This window comes from Nanorana parkeri, unplaced genomic scaffold (genome assembly GCF_000935625.1).
Source record: "Nanorana parkeri isolate BGI_ZX_2015 unplaced genomic scaffold, ASM93562v1 scaffold1756, whole genome shotgun sequence".
NCBI classification, from domain to species: Eukaryota; Metazoa; Chordata; class Amphibia; order Anura; family Dicroglossidae; genus Nanorana; species Nanorana parkeri.
Window position 1 is genome coordinate 268716 of NW_017308024.1, and position 15910 is coordinate 284625.

The 15910-nt window shown below is 43.1% G+C and overlaps 1 protein-coding gene across 1 annotated transcript in view; it reads right to left on the reverse strand.

The window, feature by feature from the left end:
• Nucleotides 1-237: 237 nt before the first annotated feature.
• LOC108799554 (type I inositol 1,4,5-trisphosphate 5-phosphatase-like) overlaps nt 238-15910 on the reverse strand; it is a 31124-nt gene continuing 15451 nt past the window's right edge. The window contains exons 3-13 of the mRNA XM_018571427.1: nt 12539-12602; nt 10425-10528; nt 8582-8634; nt 7578-7697; nt 5166-5250; nt 5006-5077; nt 901-975; nt 735-808; nt 525-636; nt 377-445; nt 238-294 (exon numbers count right to left, since the gene is read on the reverse strand). Coding sequence (XP_018426929.1) covers nt 253-294; nt 377-445; nt 525-636; nt 735-808; nt 901-975; nt 5006-5077; nt 5166-5250; nt 7578-7697; nt 8582-8634; nt 10425-10528; nt 12539-12602 — 870 coding nt within the window. The 3' untranslated portion in view covers nt 238-252. The remainder of the gene's footprint in view (nt 295-376; nt 446-524; nt 637-734; nt 809-900; nt 976-5005; nt 5078-5165; nt 5251-7577; nt 7698-8581; nt 8635-10424; nt 10529-12538; nt 12603-15910) is intronic.

Here is a 15910-nt window from a genome sequence, read left to right on the forward strand (position 1 = left end):
AGGTAAAGGTCCCCTTTAAATTGCTAAAAGGTCCTCCTTACCATCTTGCCTTGAATTGTATTGTGATTGTAATGTCTTCCTTATATTGTAAAGCGCTGCGCAAACTGTTGCTAGAGAAATCCTGTATAATAATCATAATAAAAAAGACAGGGCAATGAGATTAAGCGGGTGGGGAGGGTGAAGGTCCCCTTTAAATTGCTTTTTTTTAAAAGGGTTTACTATCACTTTAAGTATTACCTGTCAATTTTCAGGCTATTCTAATGCAGATTCCATCTGGAAGTAGAGGTACACAGGCTAGAGAGATGGAGGAAGAGCCCATTAGTGTCTTCGCAGCTCTGTACATGCCATAATTCACATATTGTTCCCCTTCTCTCACCTTGTGATCGCCCATACAGACGTCTCCTCCAATCCGCTGATACTTAATGCAGTTTTCTCCTTCCTTAGCCTGCAGAGGAGAGGAGAGTGAGAAGGAGCAGGGGGAAGAGATCTGGTGACAACAGATAGAAACTAGATATATCACTGACCTTCTGCAGCAGAGCCTGGGCAGGGTGAGACATCAAGACGCGGTCACACCATGCTGGACATCGCGTACTCAGGAACTCTTCGGGTTCTGTGACATTTTCACTAAATGGGTAACTGGGAAGTAAACACAGCACAAGCTCAGTGTTCCAATGACCAATAACGCACATACTTACTGACATAATAGAAGACATTTGCAGGGGAAGGTTTCTTACGTTGGTGGGAAGGAGATCTGGACCTCGGTCAGCTCATTGAGGAATGGGACTGGCTCATGGTCAAAGCGGAGCAGCTAGGGGACAAAGTCAGCTGGGTAAAGTGAAGAACTATATAAAAGTATATATGACTGGACACAGTTCTCTATATTCTGCTTCTGAGCCTCACCATATGTTCACTGTCATCCTGGAATATCTTCACGTTCTTATGTTCAAACCGTTTACACTTCATGACAAGCTGAACCTGACGAGAGAGGGAGGAAGAGACGATGACAAGACAGGACAATGATGGGAGAGAGAAAGTCAGTGAGAACTGAAGGACTTTGAGGTCAACAAAGAGTTCATGTGCCTAAAAGGTCCTGGAGTGCAACCTGTGGCCGAGGGCTGCATATGGCCACCGGCACTTACCGGACAGCCCTACAGATAGTAGTCAGTGTTTTCTTACCTAGGAGCTTACTCAGATTAGTTAAGGAAAATATGATTTTTTTTTTCCTTTTATGTTTTGAGTTATTTTCTCTGATCTTTTAAGTGGGCTGTAGAGAGCATGTAGGGCCATGGCTTTGTAAAGGGGCTGTATAGGAAGGTTCACATCATGTATGTCTTGAAGCATGTCCCAATTCTCCAACAACTATGACATTTTTGCATTGTTTGACCATCTCTTGCAGCATGCCCATAGTCTCCAACTATCTCTTACACCATCCTCCAGAGTCTTTGACCATCTCCTGCAGCTTGCCCGGAGTCTTTTTTACCATCTCTTGCAGCTTGCCTATAGTCTATGACCATCTCTTGCTGCTTGCCCATAGTCTATGACCATATCTTGCAGCTTGCCTATAGTCTATGACCATCTCTTGCAGCTTGACCATAGTCTATGACCATCTCTTGCAGCTTGCCTGTAGTCTTTGACTATCTCTTGCTGCATGCCCATAGTTTTTGACCATCACTTGCAGGATCCCTGTAGTCTTTGACCATCTCTTGCAGAATGCACGTAATCTTTGACCATCACTTACAGCATGCCCCTAGTCTTTGACCATCTGTTGCAGCATGCCGGTATTCTTTCCCCTGTTGCAGGTCTGCATTCTATGAAATCTTTTTCTGTAGCATTACATTCAATGAATATTATGTGCAGCCATTTCGTGATGTCAAGGGCTACACATAAGACCCATTATATCAAGAAAGTTGATCACCACTGCTTATAGTAAAAAGGTCAGAATTGTACCGGGTATGGTATTTTGTATCACTCTCTATGGATGGGAAAGCTGGACAATAAAGAAGCAAGATGGGAAAAGCTTTGATGCCTTTGATGTTGGCTGAGAATTCTACAAATACCAATGGCATCAAGGAAAACAAGCAAATAGATACTTCAATCAAGCCCAATCAACTCAAACCAAACCCTGTCTTTCACTAGAATCACAGATGACTAGGATGAAGGCTTTTTATTGAACATGTCATGAGAAGCAACCAACTCGCTGGAAAGAGAGTAATGCTTAGAAAGGTTTAAGGGGGAAGGAGAAAGAGAGCAGGCAGTATTACGAGTGAAGAATACAGTCGTAGAAATCATGAACACGTCATTGCAAAAACTTAAGACCCAAAGAGAAGACAAATTATTCTGGAGAAACACTATCAAATTTATCAATGGGGTCGCCTGGAGTCGACTGCAGTTATAAGAAGAACAAGAGTTCAGCGTGAATGTGATTGATGGAACAGTGGATGAAGAAATATTCAGCACCAAAGCTGAGCTCCAAGCAGATATACAGGACACAAATCAATGCACAGTAGGGGATATGTATATATATATACTGTATATATCCTGTTAGAAATCATTAAAAGTATTTTCTTAAACGCAACCAGTGTAAGTACCTGAATTTCACTTGAGATCAGCCTATTGCAATCCCCTCTACTGCAGCACTCAGAGTGGGAAATGGTGGGGCAGGACTGGTAGCCAATCGGGTGATCTGAGAGTGAGCAGAGGGATGACCTCATGCTGAGAGTGAGCAGAGGGATGACCTCATCAGCCAGGTACTGCTCTTTTATTGTCTAGACTTTGCAGCTGCTGGACAGGCCTTTCTACTCAGTCTGTGTCTGCTTCAGAAAGAAAGCAGACGACATCTCTTAGGCATGCTATTGACAGGATGTCGTTTCACTTAGGGATAGAAGTCCCCCCCCCCCCCCACACCCCATACATTGTAATGCATTTAGTGTATTTTCTCTATGACCACCCGAGAGAGCAACTATTTGCTACTTATGCACTTGTTTTTCTCTTCTTGTGATCACCGTCTAAGCTTTCAAAATATAAAATAAAGAATTTATTTTAAAAAAAAAGAAAGAAAGCAAACGGTAAGATAATGAAAAGACGTCCTGCTCTTTTGAACCATACACTAGTGCAGTGTACAGCAACTGCTGACATGTACAGAAAGTCCTGGAGCAAAAGGCAAAAGAATAGGCGAAAGGACGGCATGACAGGGTGGGCAGGCAGTCAGGTAGAGAAAGGGTTAAGTTAGCCTAAGGAAGGTGCTCGGGTGTCACTTACCGTGATTGGCTGGGTCAAGTGGTCCAGGAGGAGCATCCAGGGTGGTTAGAGCAGGAGGAGGGGTGATCCAGGCAGTTGGGAGTCAGCACAAGGTCAGTTCACTTCCCGCCCTCCCTCCCTAACGTTTTTTTTTGTTTTGTTTTTTTTTGTTTGTTTGTTTACTGCTTGTTTTAATTCACTTGCTTGTCTTTCAGAGGCTGGATCTCGGTGGCGTTGGTTAGGTCTGCGCATGGCGGGCTACGGTGGCTGTGGGCTGCGTCCGTGGTGCGCGGCCCCGTTTGTTCTCTGGCGGGTTCAGCAGAGAGAGAGGTCAGAAATAGGTGTAGGAGGTCTCTGCTGTTACTTCCCAATGTTGTCCCTGAGTCGGTGGGTTGCGGCTAGGGGCCAGTGGTTTAAGGGGGTAAGCAGAGATCTTCGGTGGTTGAGTAAGTGGTGCCTGCGCAGACCTCACGCCAAAGAATAGGTTACAGAGAAATTGTTGTTTATGGTGATAATTAATGTTTGAACGGAAATTATATATTTAAAGATATTTTATAATAAACGGCTGCTACAGCCATTTTATATCCAACCTGGTGTGGTCCATTATTTAAGGTGGGCATGGGTCATGGAGGGGTTAAGGGTTGTAGTCAGCAGTGGGTGGTTGGGTCATAGGACGGCTGTGCCTTACCCTGTCATGAGTTTAGCAAGATGTGTGGGCACCACCAGACTTGGTGAACAGAAGCAGAAATCCTTTAGCAAATAAAACAGTGAACATACAATATACGCCAACACCAATATACACCGATCACCCATACAATTCTGACCACTGAGGGGTAAAGTGAATAACATTAATTATCTGGTTACAATGACACAATGGAAGTGGGGGGTGGGGGTATATTACAATGGCACCTGGAAGTGGGGGGGATATATTACAATGGTACCTGGAAGTGGGGGATATATTACAATTGTACCTGGAAGTGGGGGGATATATTACAATGACACCTGGAGGGGGGGGATATATTACAATGACACCTGGAGGGGGGGGGGATATATTTGGCAGCAAATTAACATTTTGTCCCTGAAGTTTATGTGTTGGAAGCAGAAAAAATGGACAAGTGTAAGGATTTGAGCGACTTTGACAAGGGCCAAATTGTGATGTCTAGACGACTGGGTCAGAGCAACTCCAAAACTGCAGCTTTTGCAGGATGTTATCGGTCTGCACTGGTCAGGACCGACCAAAAGTTGTCCAAGGATGGAAAACTGGTGTACTGGTGAACCAGCGACAGGGTCATGGGCGGCCAAGGTTAATTCAGTCACATGGGGAGAGATGGAGACCTCACCTCACATCTTACAGGACTTAATGGATCTGCTAATGACGGCTTGATGCCACATACCACAGCATACCTTCAGAGGTCTAGTGGAGTCCATGCCTGAGTGGGTCTGGGCTGTTTTGACAGCAAAAGCGGGATCTACTCAATATTAGGTGGGTGGTCATAATGTTATGGCTGATTGATGTATACGTATTTCAAATGTGGATTTGATTATTTTCCTTCACTTACACTTTAACAAAAGAACTTATGAACAGAGCAGACGGAGGAAGAAAAAGGCAGCAGACTGCAACAGCAAAGATGTCAGCTTGTATACACAGACCAGCAAAGTACAGCTACAAGTTGAAGAGGTCAGCGCGGTTTGTAGAAGAACGTGGGACAGATGTAGGACTTTGTTAGAAAAATGGTAATAATTGGATCAATGAGTCAGCAGGAATCACCTCTCCATCTTGCTCATAGACTACGGTCTGTTTGCCCGTCTCTCCGGTGACACTTGGGGACCAGCCCTGAGCCTGCAGAAAGGAACATAAGATGTGACGGTTGATTTCCCCGCACAGAACACTGTGTACAGAAATATAATATACAGACTAATAAACACACCTGGATGAGGCTTTTTAAATCCAAACGGAAATTAAAATCTCCAAACAGGAAAAATGGTGCATTGCAGGCGCAGCTGTCCTGTAACCTGAGAAAGAGATGAAATAAGTTTGAAGCCATGAACAGAAGACTGACATAGAGGAACCATTATCACTTCACTCCAAGAGACATACATCTTATGTAGAACTAAAAAATACCGGGACCCTGCAGATCAGATCTGCTCTCATTAAACAACAGGGGTTGCCTTTCAAGGCTTCATGTGTCATCCATGTTGATGCAATGTTGGGGGTGGGCAAAGTCACAGAACTGCCCCCACTATTTAATTTTCAATGCAGATAGCTTATTTTGGGTGCTTTGTTTAGGAGATCAGATAATTTTCATAAAACTAGCACAAAGTGGTTGAAAAACTAGAACAGAATTGTAAAGAGGTTATATATTATGATCTAAACAGCACTGGCATTAGAAACTATAGAGACATTTCTGTTTAAACTGGAGTTCCCATTACAGGGGCAGTATGGTTGCTGCCATTTTGCAGTAGGTGGGCACCATAGGCACAGGATTTGTCAAGCCATGTGCCTTAGTGATGTCTATACATGATTTAAAAGGCTTCTGGTTATTCTCTCCAATATATGGAGACACCCAAATCTGATTATTCGATTTTCAGAGCATTCTAGACCATACAGTCTCCTGCCATTTTGATCAGTTTTGAGGTCCTTAGGTCCCTCTATAGATGGAAGTCCAACCCTTCAGGACTTTTTTTTGTATCCTTGACAAGCCTTACTTAGCTTTACATTGAGTCACCTGCCCAGTAGTGCCATTGACCTGATCGGTTCTTTTCATATATTCCTATGAAAGGTGACATAGATAACACTACTGCTCTACAAGAATGCTAAACAATGTCTGCCACAGCCATGATGGGTGGGACGCAACAAGTATCTCAAAGGGGAGACCTTGCTTAGGTGTTGCCATAACGTGGAAGCAAGCCAACGGGAAACACTGAAATGGCCAAATATCACCCCTACTTGAATAATCCATGTTTTGGCTGCCCTTTGCTTTAATCAGATACCACTTTGTGACAGCCGGTATGACTGAAGAATATACTGTACACCAGCTTTTCCATTTATGTTTCAATCTTAGTGCTTTCAAGATTTGGTATGGTTGCTCTAAGCACAGGGAGGCGAGTATAAAGTGGACATAAAGGCCAAGGGCTTTGCTTAGTGTTTGGGCTTACTTTAGTGGTTAGGTTATAGCTAGCGTCAAGGATGAGGGGGTTTTGTTTAAGTTTTAGAGTCAAAGGAGATTAAGATTGGGGGAGGAGACTATTGTATGTTAATGTGAACTTCAGGGGTAGATTTAGCCGTTAGGGTTAGGGATTAAGGGGTAATGTATAGCTATAAGATTCTTTTTTTCAATGTTGGATAGAGTTGGGACGGCTTGGAACATCTAAACAGTTGTCCATGCCCCTTTGGGGAGATGCACTCTTTCTATTTGTCCCAACGGTCACTGTTGGCAATCTGGATCAAAATCATTGGAGAGCAAATATTCCACAATTACCAAAAAGAATAAATGGGAAATCTTTCAAAGGGAATACATTTTACAGTGCTAGAGGTTCAGGCAGCGGGAAGGGTTACAGTGGAACTAAACTTCCCATGGACCGTGTGTGTGTTGTTAAGTAGCAAGTGCTCCGAGCTCTCCCATGACGAACTACAACACTAGGTTAAGTTTACTAATTTATATTGAGATTGTAGTCCATCCCAGGGGTGAGCTTGGAGCGGTGACTACTTTACAACACACACGGGGACCATGGGGAATAAAAGCAGTCCCCCTCCAGAAGGAAGGACAGTGTCAGCACCAATTCAGAGATGATTTGAGGATCTACAGCCGAGTGATACACAAATAAGAGACATTTTTATTAATAGTTAAGGTACTTGAATGTATTTTTAAGGTTTAACTCCTGCGTTTAGTGTCACTTTAAGTTTCAAATGGTGCTTTAGTGTTAGGAACCCTGTGTAACTTACAGTAGGTACAATTAAGTGAGCTGCAGGATTAACAGCCCTCAGTATCCAAGTGAAAAACTACAAGTGCTTAGAACTGATGTGCCTCACTGTCCTTCCCTCCAAATTACTAAAGCATCACTAAAACCCCATCATAAGCATTGGGCACGTTTTAAATTGAAGAAAAGTATCATAATTTAAACTCCTTCCTATATAAAGGCTTAAAATCTCAAATACTGCTGCCATGTGTGATATCTTTCTCGGTGACACGGGTGCACTAGCTTATAGTGGAGAATCTGTAAAGAGGAACCATAATTCATTTGTAGACCTCCCAGAGTGTACTACAACAGTAACATGATAATCTAATCATTATGATTGAGAAACAACAAGACCAGTTCTGTTTTCAGGCACTTTATGTTACCTAGTGAGAACATGAGTCAAGGCTCTCCTACGGTTGGAGCTAAATAGAGAGGGCGAGCAGTCAGATGAAAGAAGATTGGAGGCATCATGGAACAGGTGAAGGTTCACGAGATCAAACATCCTAAAACATAATAAAATACAATTATGCAGTTGCCAGAGTAGGTAGGGGTAAATCCTAAAAATAATGGATGGACTGTGCAATGGCCAACATCTTATGATAATTTCCAGGCACTGTTTGCTGCTGAGCTGGTGTTACTAAATTCATCCTTTACAATACTGCTCTGGAAGACCATGGATGTTGATAGACCAAATAAGGAGATTGCTAGATTTAAATGTTCTTATGGAAAATGTGTTCTGTGGAATCTGTTGGGTTCTAATGTGAGGATAGGAAAATATAGCCCACCATGGTCAGCCAGAACTTGTATAAGAGAGAGTCATGGTATGACTACAGGAAAAGCACATGGTGACATATCTGAAGACCATGGTGGGCTGTTAGAATGTAGCCCACCATAGTCACCCAGAACTTGTATAGGACAGAGGCTGCATGGTATGACTACATGGAAAGCACAGGACGACATGTCTGAAGACCACGGTGGGCTATTAGCATGTAGCATACCACTGTCACCCAGAACTTGTATAAGACAGAGGCTGCTTATGACTACAGGAAAAGCACAGGGTGACAAGTCTACTGACCATGGTGGGCTATTAGCATGTAGCATACCACTGTCACCCAGAACTTGCATAAGAGAGAGACGGCACAACTACATCGAAAGCACAGGGTGACAAGTCTAAAGTAGAGCAAGCCTCAGGGAAGTGCTGGGATCAAGGGTTGCTCATTACTGGAGATATGAGTCGAATACAAACACATTTATCACAGCGATTGCCAGCACACAGCAAAATCATACAGCTCCAAGCCTTGTGATATGGAGCACTTGGCTGTTATTAGCTGCACATGTTAGAAGAGCATGTGACAAAGCCATTACTCGGGGACGGTGCCATACATACCGGTTGTGGACTAGCCAACGTGTTGTCATGAATCCCTTGCGAGTCCAGGGAAACTAAAGGAGAAATGAAGACTATTAATGTGTATATAAGCTGACCATATAATATAAACCATTATTCTATATATTGTATGTTCATAGTGTCTCCATGCTGCTGACAGGTGCACGTGCACAAATATGTTCTTGTGTGTGGCCACTCTCCTCCAAAACATGTCATGGCTGGGGGCTCAGAACCAGGAGAAGGCTACAGATGTTCTGATCCTACACAAGCTGTGAAATAAACTAATTAATTAGTTCATGATCTAAAAAAAAAAATGTTAAAGCTGATCAGTGTTTATTTCACAATTGCAATACGCATACAGTATATAAACTATTCTACCTGGCACAACATTTGTAATTCTGCTCAGCCAGTCTCATAATGCAAGTATCCGGCTGCCAGACTGTACAGTGACCTTGAATTTCTCTGCTGTGGTTAAGCGTTGCAACTTGATCACTGACTCTTCAACAAAGTGTAATGGTATAACCACACTGATGAGGTCATTATTCTGGTCTCTTCTCTTGTCAGCAAGCTCCTAGAGTTAGACTGGCAGTACCGTGTCATGTAGTGGGAGTATCGCAGTGTTGGCCCTGCCTCTCCCAGTCCTGTTTTACAGGGAGATAATATAAAGATACACTCAAGTACTATTGCTAGTTATATTTTTAAACATGTCCCATTTTTAAGGAGACCAACGCTGACCTAAATGGTGGTCTTTTAGTAGTTGCCTGGAGTTCAGCCATAAAGTAAAATGCCACTAAAGCATAAAAAAGCCACACATGCCATTTTGTAATTTCCATTTCCATCTGCCGCTGCTGTAATTTTCTAAAACTGTCAAAAACTTCAATGGCAACCTGGCATTCTGTACACTGTTTAAACCAACAAGTTTATTTAAAACTCCCCCACCTCTGCATAACACCTATCATCCCCATCAGTACATATCTTTCACTCCCCCACTGTTCCATCCAGCACCAGGAGGGGAAGGACATACCCAGTACTCCTGAGTATGGAGGAACATGCGACTAACCCATATGACAGCCCTGGACCAATCAGAAAAGTCATACGAGTCCATAGCCCTGTGTGAGTTGCAACTCAGGCCTTGCACAAGGTTTCCTTCTTCTCCCAAAAGCTGAATGGAGTGCCAGTGGGGGTGAAAGGAAAGTAAGTATAGGCATCAAGGGAAGTCTCAATTATGTGAACCTGGAAAAAGCTATTTCACTCAAAGCCTCAACAAACTTGCCTTGGCATTCATGGGGAGTTACATACCCTGTTTCCCCGAAAATAAGACCTACCCCGAAATTAGGACCTAGTACCATTTTTGGGAATTGCTAAAATATAAGACCTACCCCGAAAATAAGACCCAGTTGTGACCTTTCCCAGGGCACGGTGGTGGCATAAGGGGGAACTTGAAGAGCTGCAGGAGAGAATCAGCAGTGCCAACTAAGCCAGTGCTAGAGGAAGCGAGGCGGCAGCGAAGGGAGCAGAGCCGCATGAGCCTCTATAGCGCCGCTCCTGTCACAGGCTGATACCAAATGCACTCTGCCTGTGAGGAATCGATAGTGAAAGTGCGCTTCCCTCATTCTGGTTACCAAATTGTTCTTGGAAAGGTACGGCACCCCTGATTACCCTGATCACTCTATTCTTAACTTTGCCATTTTGGATTATTTAATTTTGATTTGCATTAACTTTGGTTTGTTATACATAAAAAAAAAAAAATAAGACCTACCCCGAAAATAAGACCTAGTGTGTTTTATTGAGCCAAAAATAATATAAGACAGTGTCTTATTTTCGGGGAAACACTGTAGTTACTTACCTCGGGCCAGAAGTCCTGCGGGAATCTCTCCTTGTGCACAATGTGGCAGTCTTCAAGAGAGCCCATGCATACAGTCTGTCCAGACAGAGGGATGAACTTCCTGTCTAAGAGACAAGAAAAAAGGAAAGGTGAAAACAATATTCTGTAACGATCCAGAGTGACAACAACCAATCAGCTGGTTTATTTTCAGAATTCTAGCGCAGGTTTCAAAAATTAAGCAAACTTTGATTTCCGTGGTCACCACAGGCAGTTCTTCCTGGAGATACCTTTGGTCATGAGGCTACTAGGTAGAGATATGAACTGAGAACACCCTAAATATTTTTGAAAAGCACTGGTGATTCAGCAGTGAGCAAAATCCTATTAAGGCAAAAGAAAGGAGAGAAAGGGGCTGAAGGTTTTTTTGTATTTTGGAAGTGTTGTATTCCAATATGTAGACCTAGTAGGCTAGATTGTGGAAGCGTTACCTAAGACCGGCGCCACATTTCAGGATCAGAGACAATGCTAAATTAACTATGGGGTGTGATCATTGTGACCAGGTTTTAGCAGTGTTGTCTCCCTTCATATTTCACTCTAGAAGCTGTTTTCTTTGCCCTTTAATATCCTTGAACATCAGCAACTCTGCAACAAGCTACCTTTCTACATCTATGGATACAATGTCTGGATTTATGGACCTACTACATACAATCTGCATATATAAAGGGACTATGTGTAATGGTAACAATTTAGCAGTAATGGTAGGACAACTGAGGTTCCATAGTGCCTTTCCAAGTCTCCAAGATACCCTACAGCCTTAAGGTTGACTTAGCATCAGATATAGTTGAGGTGAAAGTAGATCTCCAGCTAAAACTGTTAGAACCTCTGTTTGGTTTGTACTGAGCTCTGTAACCTCATTTGGCGAATCCATCCTTACAATTTATCAAAGTGTCCATTGTCACCTGCATAGAATGTGCAGGTAGAACCAAGTCTTTATGGTTGTCTCTGGAACATTAGCAGAGGGGACATTTTCAAATGGAGATACCCGTTCCCGTGTTGAAGGTGATATTTCTCCTCACTTATGAGAGAATATGACTCATTGCTTGTCATGTCTTTGAAATGGGAAGTGAAGGGAGAGCTCACCCAAAGGGGGCACAGCAACCATAAACCTGCCAAAAGCTCTAACCTTTCTACTAGGGTTCTACTTTAATACAGACTTAAAGTTGCAAATTGAGTTTTTCTCTGCTGGTCCACCCAAAAAAAGGCTTCCTGACCCTTTTAAATATTCCTGTTCCAGAGAGGGGTCTTCCCAGAGTCCCAAAAGCTGCCACAACTTTTTGAAGCAGAAGCTCTAATTATTAGTGGCAGCCAATCACCGCCTCCTCCTCACACAAATCTGGTCCTTCACTGTGACTAACAGACAGAATAGGCTGTTAAAAGGTGGCTACTGGTACCCCACTAAAAAGTACTGTAAAAGCACAGCACAAAGTTTCCAACAGGGACAGCCCAAGCAAAGGATGCGCAATTTGTTTAATCATGCACAAATGTCAAATAATTATGCAATATGCACTGTATGTATCCAAAACTGCATATGCCTTTTTATTCTACAAGGTGCAAGAATAGAAGGTAAGAAGCCCTGTACAGCTCTATTGGTCTCTCCAAAAGTATAGTGCACACTGCCAACATCTGACCTATGACAGATCAGAAACTGGCAGTGTGCAGTACAGACTGTAGTATAAGCATCGCTGCAGGGCCGCTGCTAGACTATTTTGCACCCTAGGAGGGTAGACCAGCTACTTGCAGCACCCCTACCATGGTGCAACCCCCAATTCCCACCACCCACATAGCCCCATTCTCCTGGCAGGTAGCTTCTGCAGTTGAAGGCCTTCCAGAGAATTTTAGAGTGTGTCTGACAACAGGTAATGAAACTGGGTGAGAAGACCCGACTCGTAGTCACTGTTCCAGTTTATTCTTATAAATTCCAATTATCCTGTAACAGATATGTACAAGGTGGATGTGCTTGTCTATCTATAATACATAAAACATTATGCCAGTCTCAATTATAAGCTGTGTGCCCATTATATACAATAAAGAAAAGCATATGGTGCAACACACTTGCAATGCCAACCTCTATACTTTACCTTTGAAGTCATAGATCTGAACAGTACGTAGAGAGCTGTGTATAAAATAGACAGAGCCAAGAGCCTGAAAGACAAACATTGTAAGAGACGTTAGAACATCGTGTTCATTGAGCAGCTGGGGTTATTACGGTGATACTGGGGTCTCTGGCAGGGAAGGGGTTAAAGGAAGTCACCATCCATAGGTTTTCTCATAGTCTATTCTATGGAGAAGTGTAAATGGGAGCCGGCGATCAATAGGAGGCAGAAAATTAAAACTATTTTTAAGAGATTAAGTCGTTTAACAGCTGTCTGGAGCTATGTCAGAGAGGGATACCACAGAGACAGGGAGGGGAGGGGGGAAAGCGGAGGAGGAATAAGAGGGGAACGGGGAGAAGTACACAGAATGTGAATTTAAAGGAAGGTAAGTATGGGACTACAGCCCACCCAATCTATGTCTTATAACCCTATAAAATCCTGTACCATAGTGTCCTATGTCCTATGCTCGGCTACATTGTACCATTTCTGCTGGGTATATTCTTTCATATAATGGAACGATCAAGCCTCACAAAATGTAGAAGCTTTTTATATTCTTTATAGATAACTAAAACTTCTATAGCAATGGGGTGCAAAGAGCAATGAGGTGCAACCAGTTACATGTCCCCTTTCATTGACTCAGTGCTCATGGACTATAGATGGATGATGTATGGTCTTCACTGCCGCTCATTGCATTGCATTACTGCTTATTTCCCATAATTATAAAGGCTACAAAACAATAATTTACAGTTAAACGTAGCAGCCAATCAACTTTAAGACGTTCAGTATAATCTAAACAAGGAAAGATGATTTTCTGATTGGTTGGTATGAGTTTCTTCGCTTTGCTGATTGAACGTTTTTATAAGCAGGTCATTTCACTCTATTTTTTTGCATGCTGCATATGACCGGTGGCGTGGTGTAACCCATAGCGTCCAATCAGAAATCAGCTTTCAGAAACCGAGTACAGCCAAGGTGCAGAAAGTGGGTGTTGTGTTTAATGGTTGTGTACCATTATTAACAGGGGTCAGAGTTCATGAATAATGAGGGGAAATAAGAGTTAAAAAAGGAAAAATAATGGAGTTGTTGCTGTTTACGTGTTCAGGTTACAGATTGAAAGCCTGAATAGTTACTATAGTCAACCCCCCCAACACCACCACCACCAGCTAATTTTATCTAACCTGCCTTTTATAATTCAGCCTCCTAAAATGGCAGATTAGATACTTCGGGGTCCATATTAAGCCTCATCGTCCTGAAAGTACATGGAGCCCACCGTGCTCAGACAGGTACTGGAAGACTCTATGCAAGCGCCTGGCAGAGGAAGGGTTAACAGAGTGATGTTGTGCGAGTGGAAGGGGGTGCAGAAACTCACAGACATGTTCATAAATCAGAGTCTCGCACGAGTCGCAAAAATATAGAGCACCAAATAATTGCCTATCAAAAGAGCGTTAATAACCAGGAGTGAGAAGAGAGAGAGACAGCGCTGCCTGGGGAGAGGAAAGGTGCATGCCAGAGAGGGAGAGACAGCGGGCAGAGGAGAGCAAGACACAGCTCATGAGAGAGAGAGACTAGAGAGGGTAGAGTGATAGGAAAGAGACAAGAGGACAGAGGAGAGCAAGACACAGCCCACTAGAGAGAGACTAGAGAGAATCTAGAGAGAGTAGAGTGATAGGAGAGAGACAGAGGACAGAGGAGAGCAAGACACAGCTCATGAGAGAGAGAGAGACTAGAGAGAGAGTCTAGAAAGAGTAGAGTGATAGGAGAGAGACAGAGGACAGAGGAGACACAGCTCATGAGAGAGAGAGACTAGAGAGAATCTAGAGACCTAGAGAGGGTAGAGTGATAGGATAGAGACAGAGGACAGAGAAGAGCAAGACACAACTCATGAGAGAGAGAGTCTACAGAGGGTAGAGTGATATGAGAGAGACAGACAGCGAACAGAGGAAAGAAATTCACAACTCATGAGAGAGAGAGAGTCTAGAAAGGGTAGAGTGAGATGAGAGAGACAGACAGTGGGAGCGGGAGAGTCTGGAGACTGGAGAGGTAGAGTGGTAGAAGAGAGACAGACAGCGAACAGAGGAAAGAAATTCACAACTCATGAGAGAGAGAGAGTCTAGAAAGGGTAGAGTGAGATGAGAGAGACAGACAGTGGACAGAGGACATGACAGAGAGAAAATGAGAGTCTGGAGAGGACAGAGTGATAGGAGAGAGACACAGACAGCAGATAAAAGAGAGAATAAAGGAAAAAATTAGAAAAAAAATTGTGAAGAAGAGCTGACTATAGGGAAAAAAGTTAGAAGGACTAACTAGTGAGGAAGAGACAGATGACCGGAGGTAACAGAAGAGCTAACTAGTGAAGCAGAGAGAGCTGACTGGAGAGAATACAAAGACAAACAAGAAAGGAAGAGAAAAGAGACAGCTGACTAGAAGGTAGAGACAATGTGCTGACCAAGGTGCTGCTGACCAATTTTATAAACACAGGAAGCCATAGATGTGAGATGACCAATACCGTAGACATCTGCAATAGCAGACTACGGTTCTATTTTAATGCAGACCTAAATCCAGCATTAAATGTATGTTGCTGCATTAAAATACAACCCTAACGCAATAGCAAACCCCTGTCTGACAACCCAGAAGACCTAGGCAACAAAATGCATGTTTGGGTGATCTGAACGTTCATGAAGGGATTTGTGGGAAGAATGATTGAGTGGATTACACCTTCACATCCAACTACCACATCTGTAGAGTAAAAGCAAACGTGTATACAAGACAAGTGCTTTAACATAAAAGGAGACTGTAGAGTATTTATCTACTGTATATTAGCTACAGCACTACTACAAAACTTTTCAAAGTGTTCCTGAAGAACCCTGAAAGAACCAGGTGCCCAGGGTAAGGGAGTAGGCACATCTCCTCCATAACCTACATGGCTCTGTGCCTCAGTGACCCATCCCCAGGCCAGAGGGCCATTATATAGAGGTGGTTAAGGTCTGGAACTCACTGCCATCGGCAGTGATTTCAGCCAAGAGTGTAGATTTGTTCAAGAAACGTTTGGACAATTTCTTGAGGGACCGTAATATCCAGGGATACCAGTATCCCTAAGAATGAGACGATGCGTGGACCTCTATGGGTTGGACATGATGGACGTATGTCTTTATTCAACCCCAAATACTATGTAACTATGGTTGAGGAAGCCTATGTAACAACCATAACATTGAATAGGTTTGCAGTAATGTTGCAGGTGTGCTGTTGCAACTTGTGTTGCAAACTACATAGACACAGTCAATAAAATGGCAGGTAACAAAGGCAATGAGACAAACTCATCGTACATCTGCTAGATGCTGCTGCAACAGTTATGCACAGGGA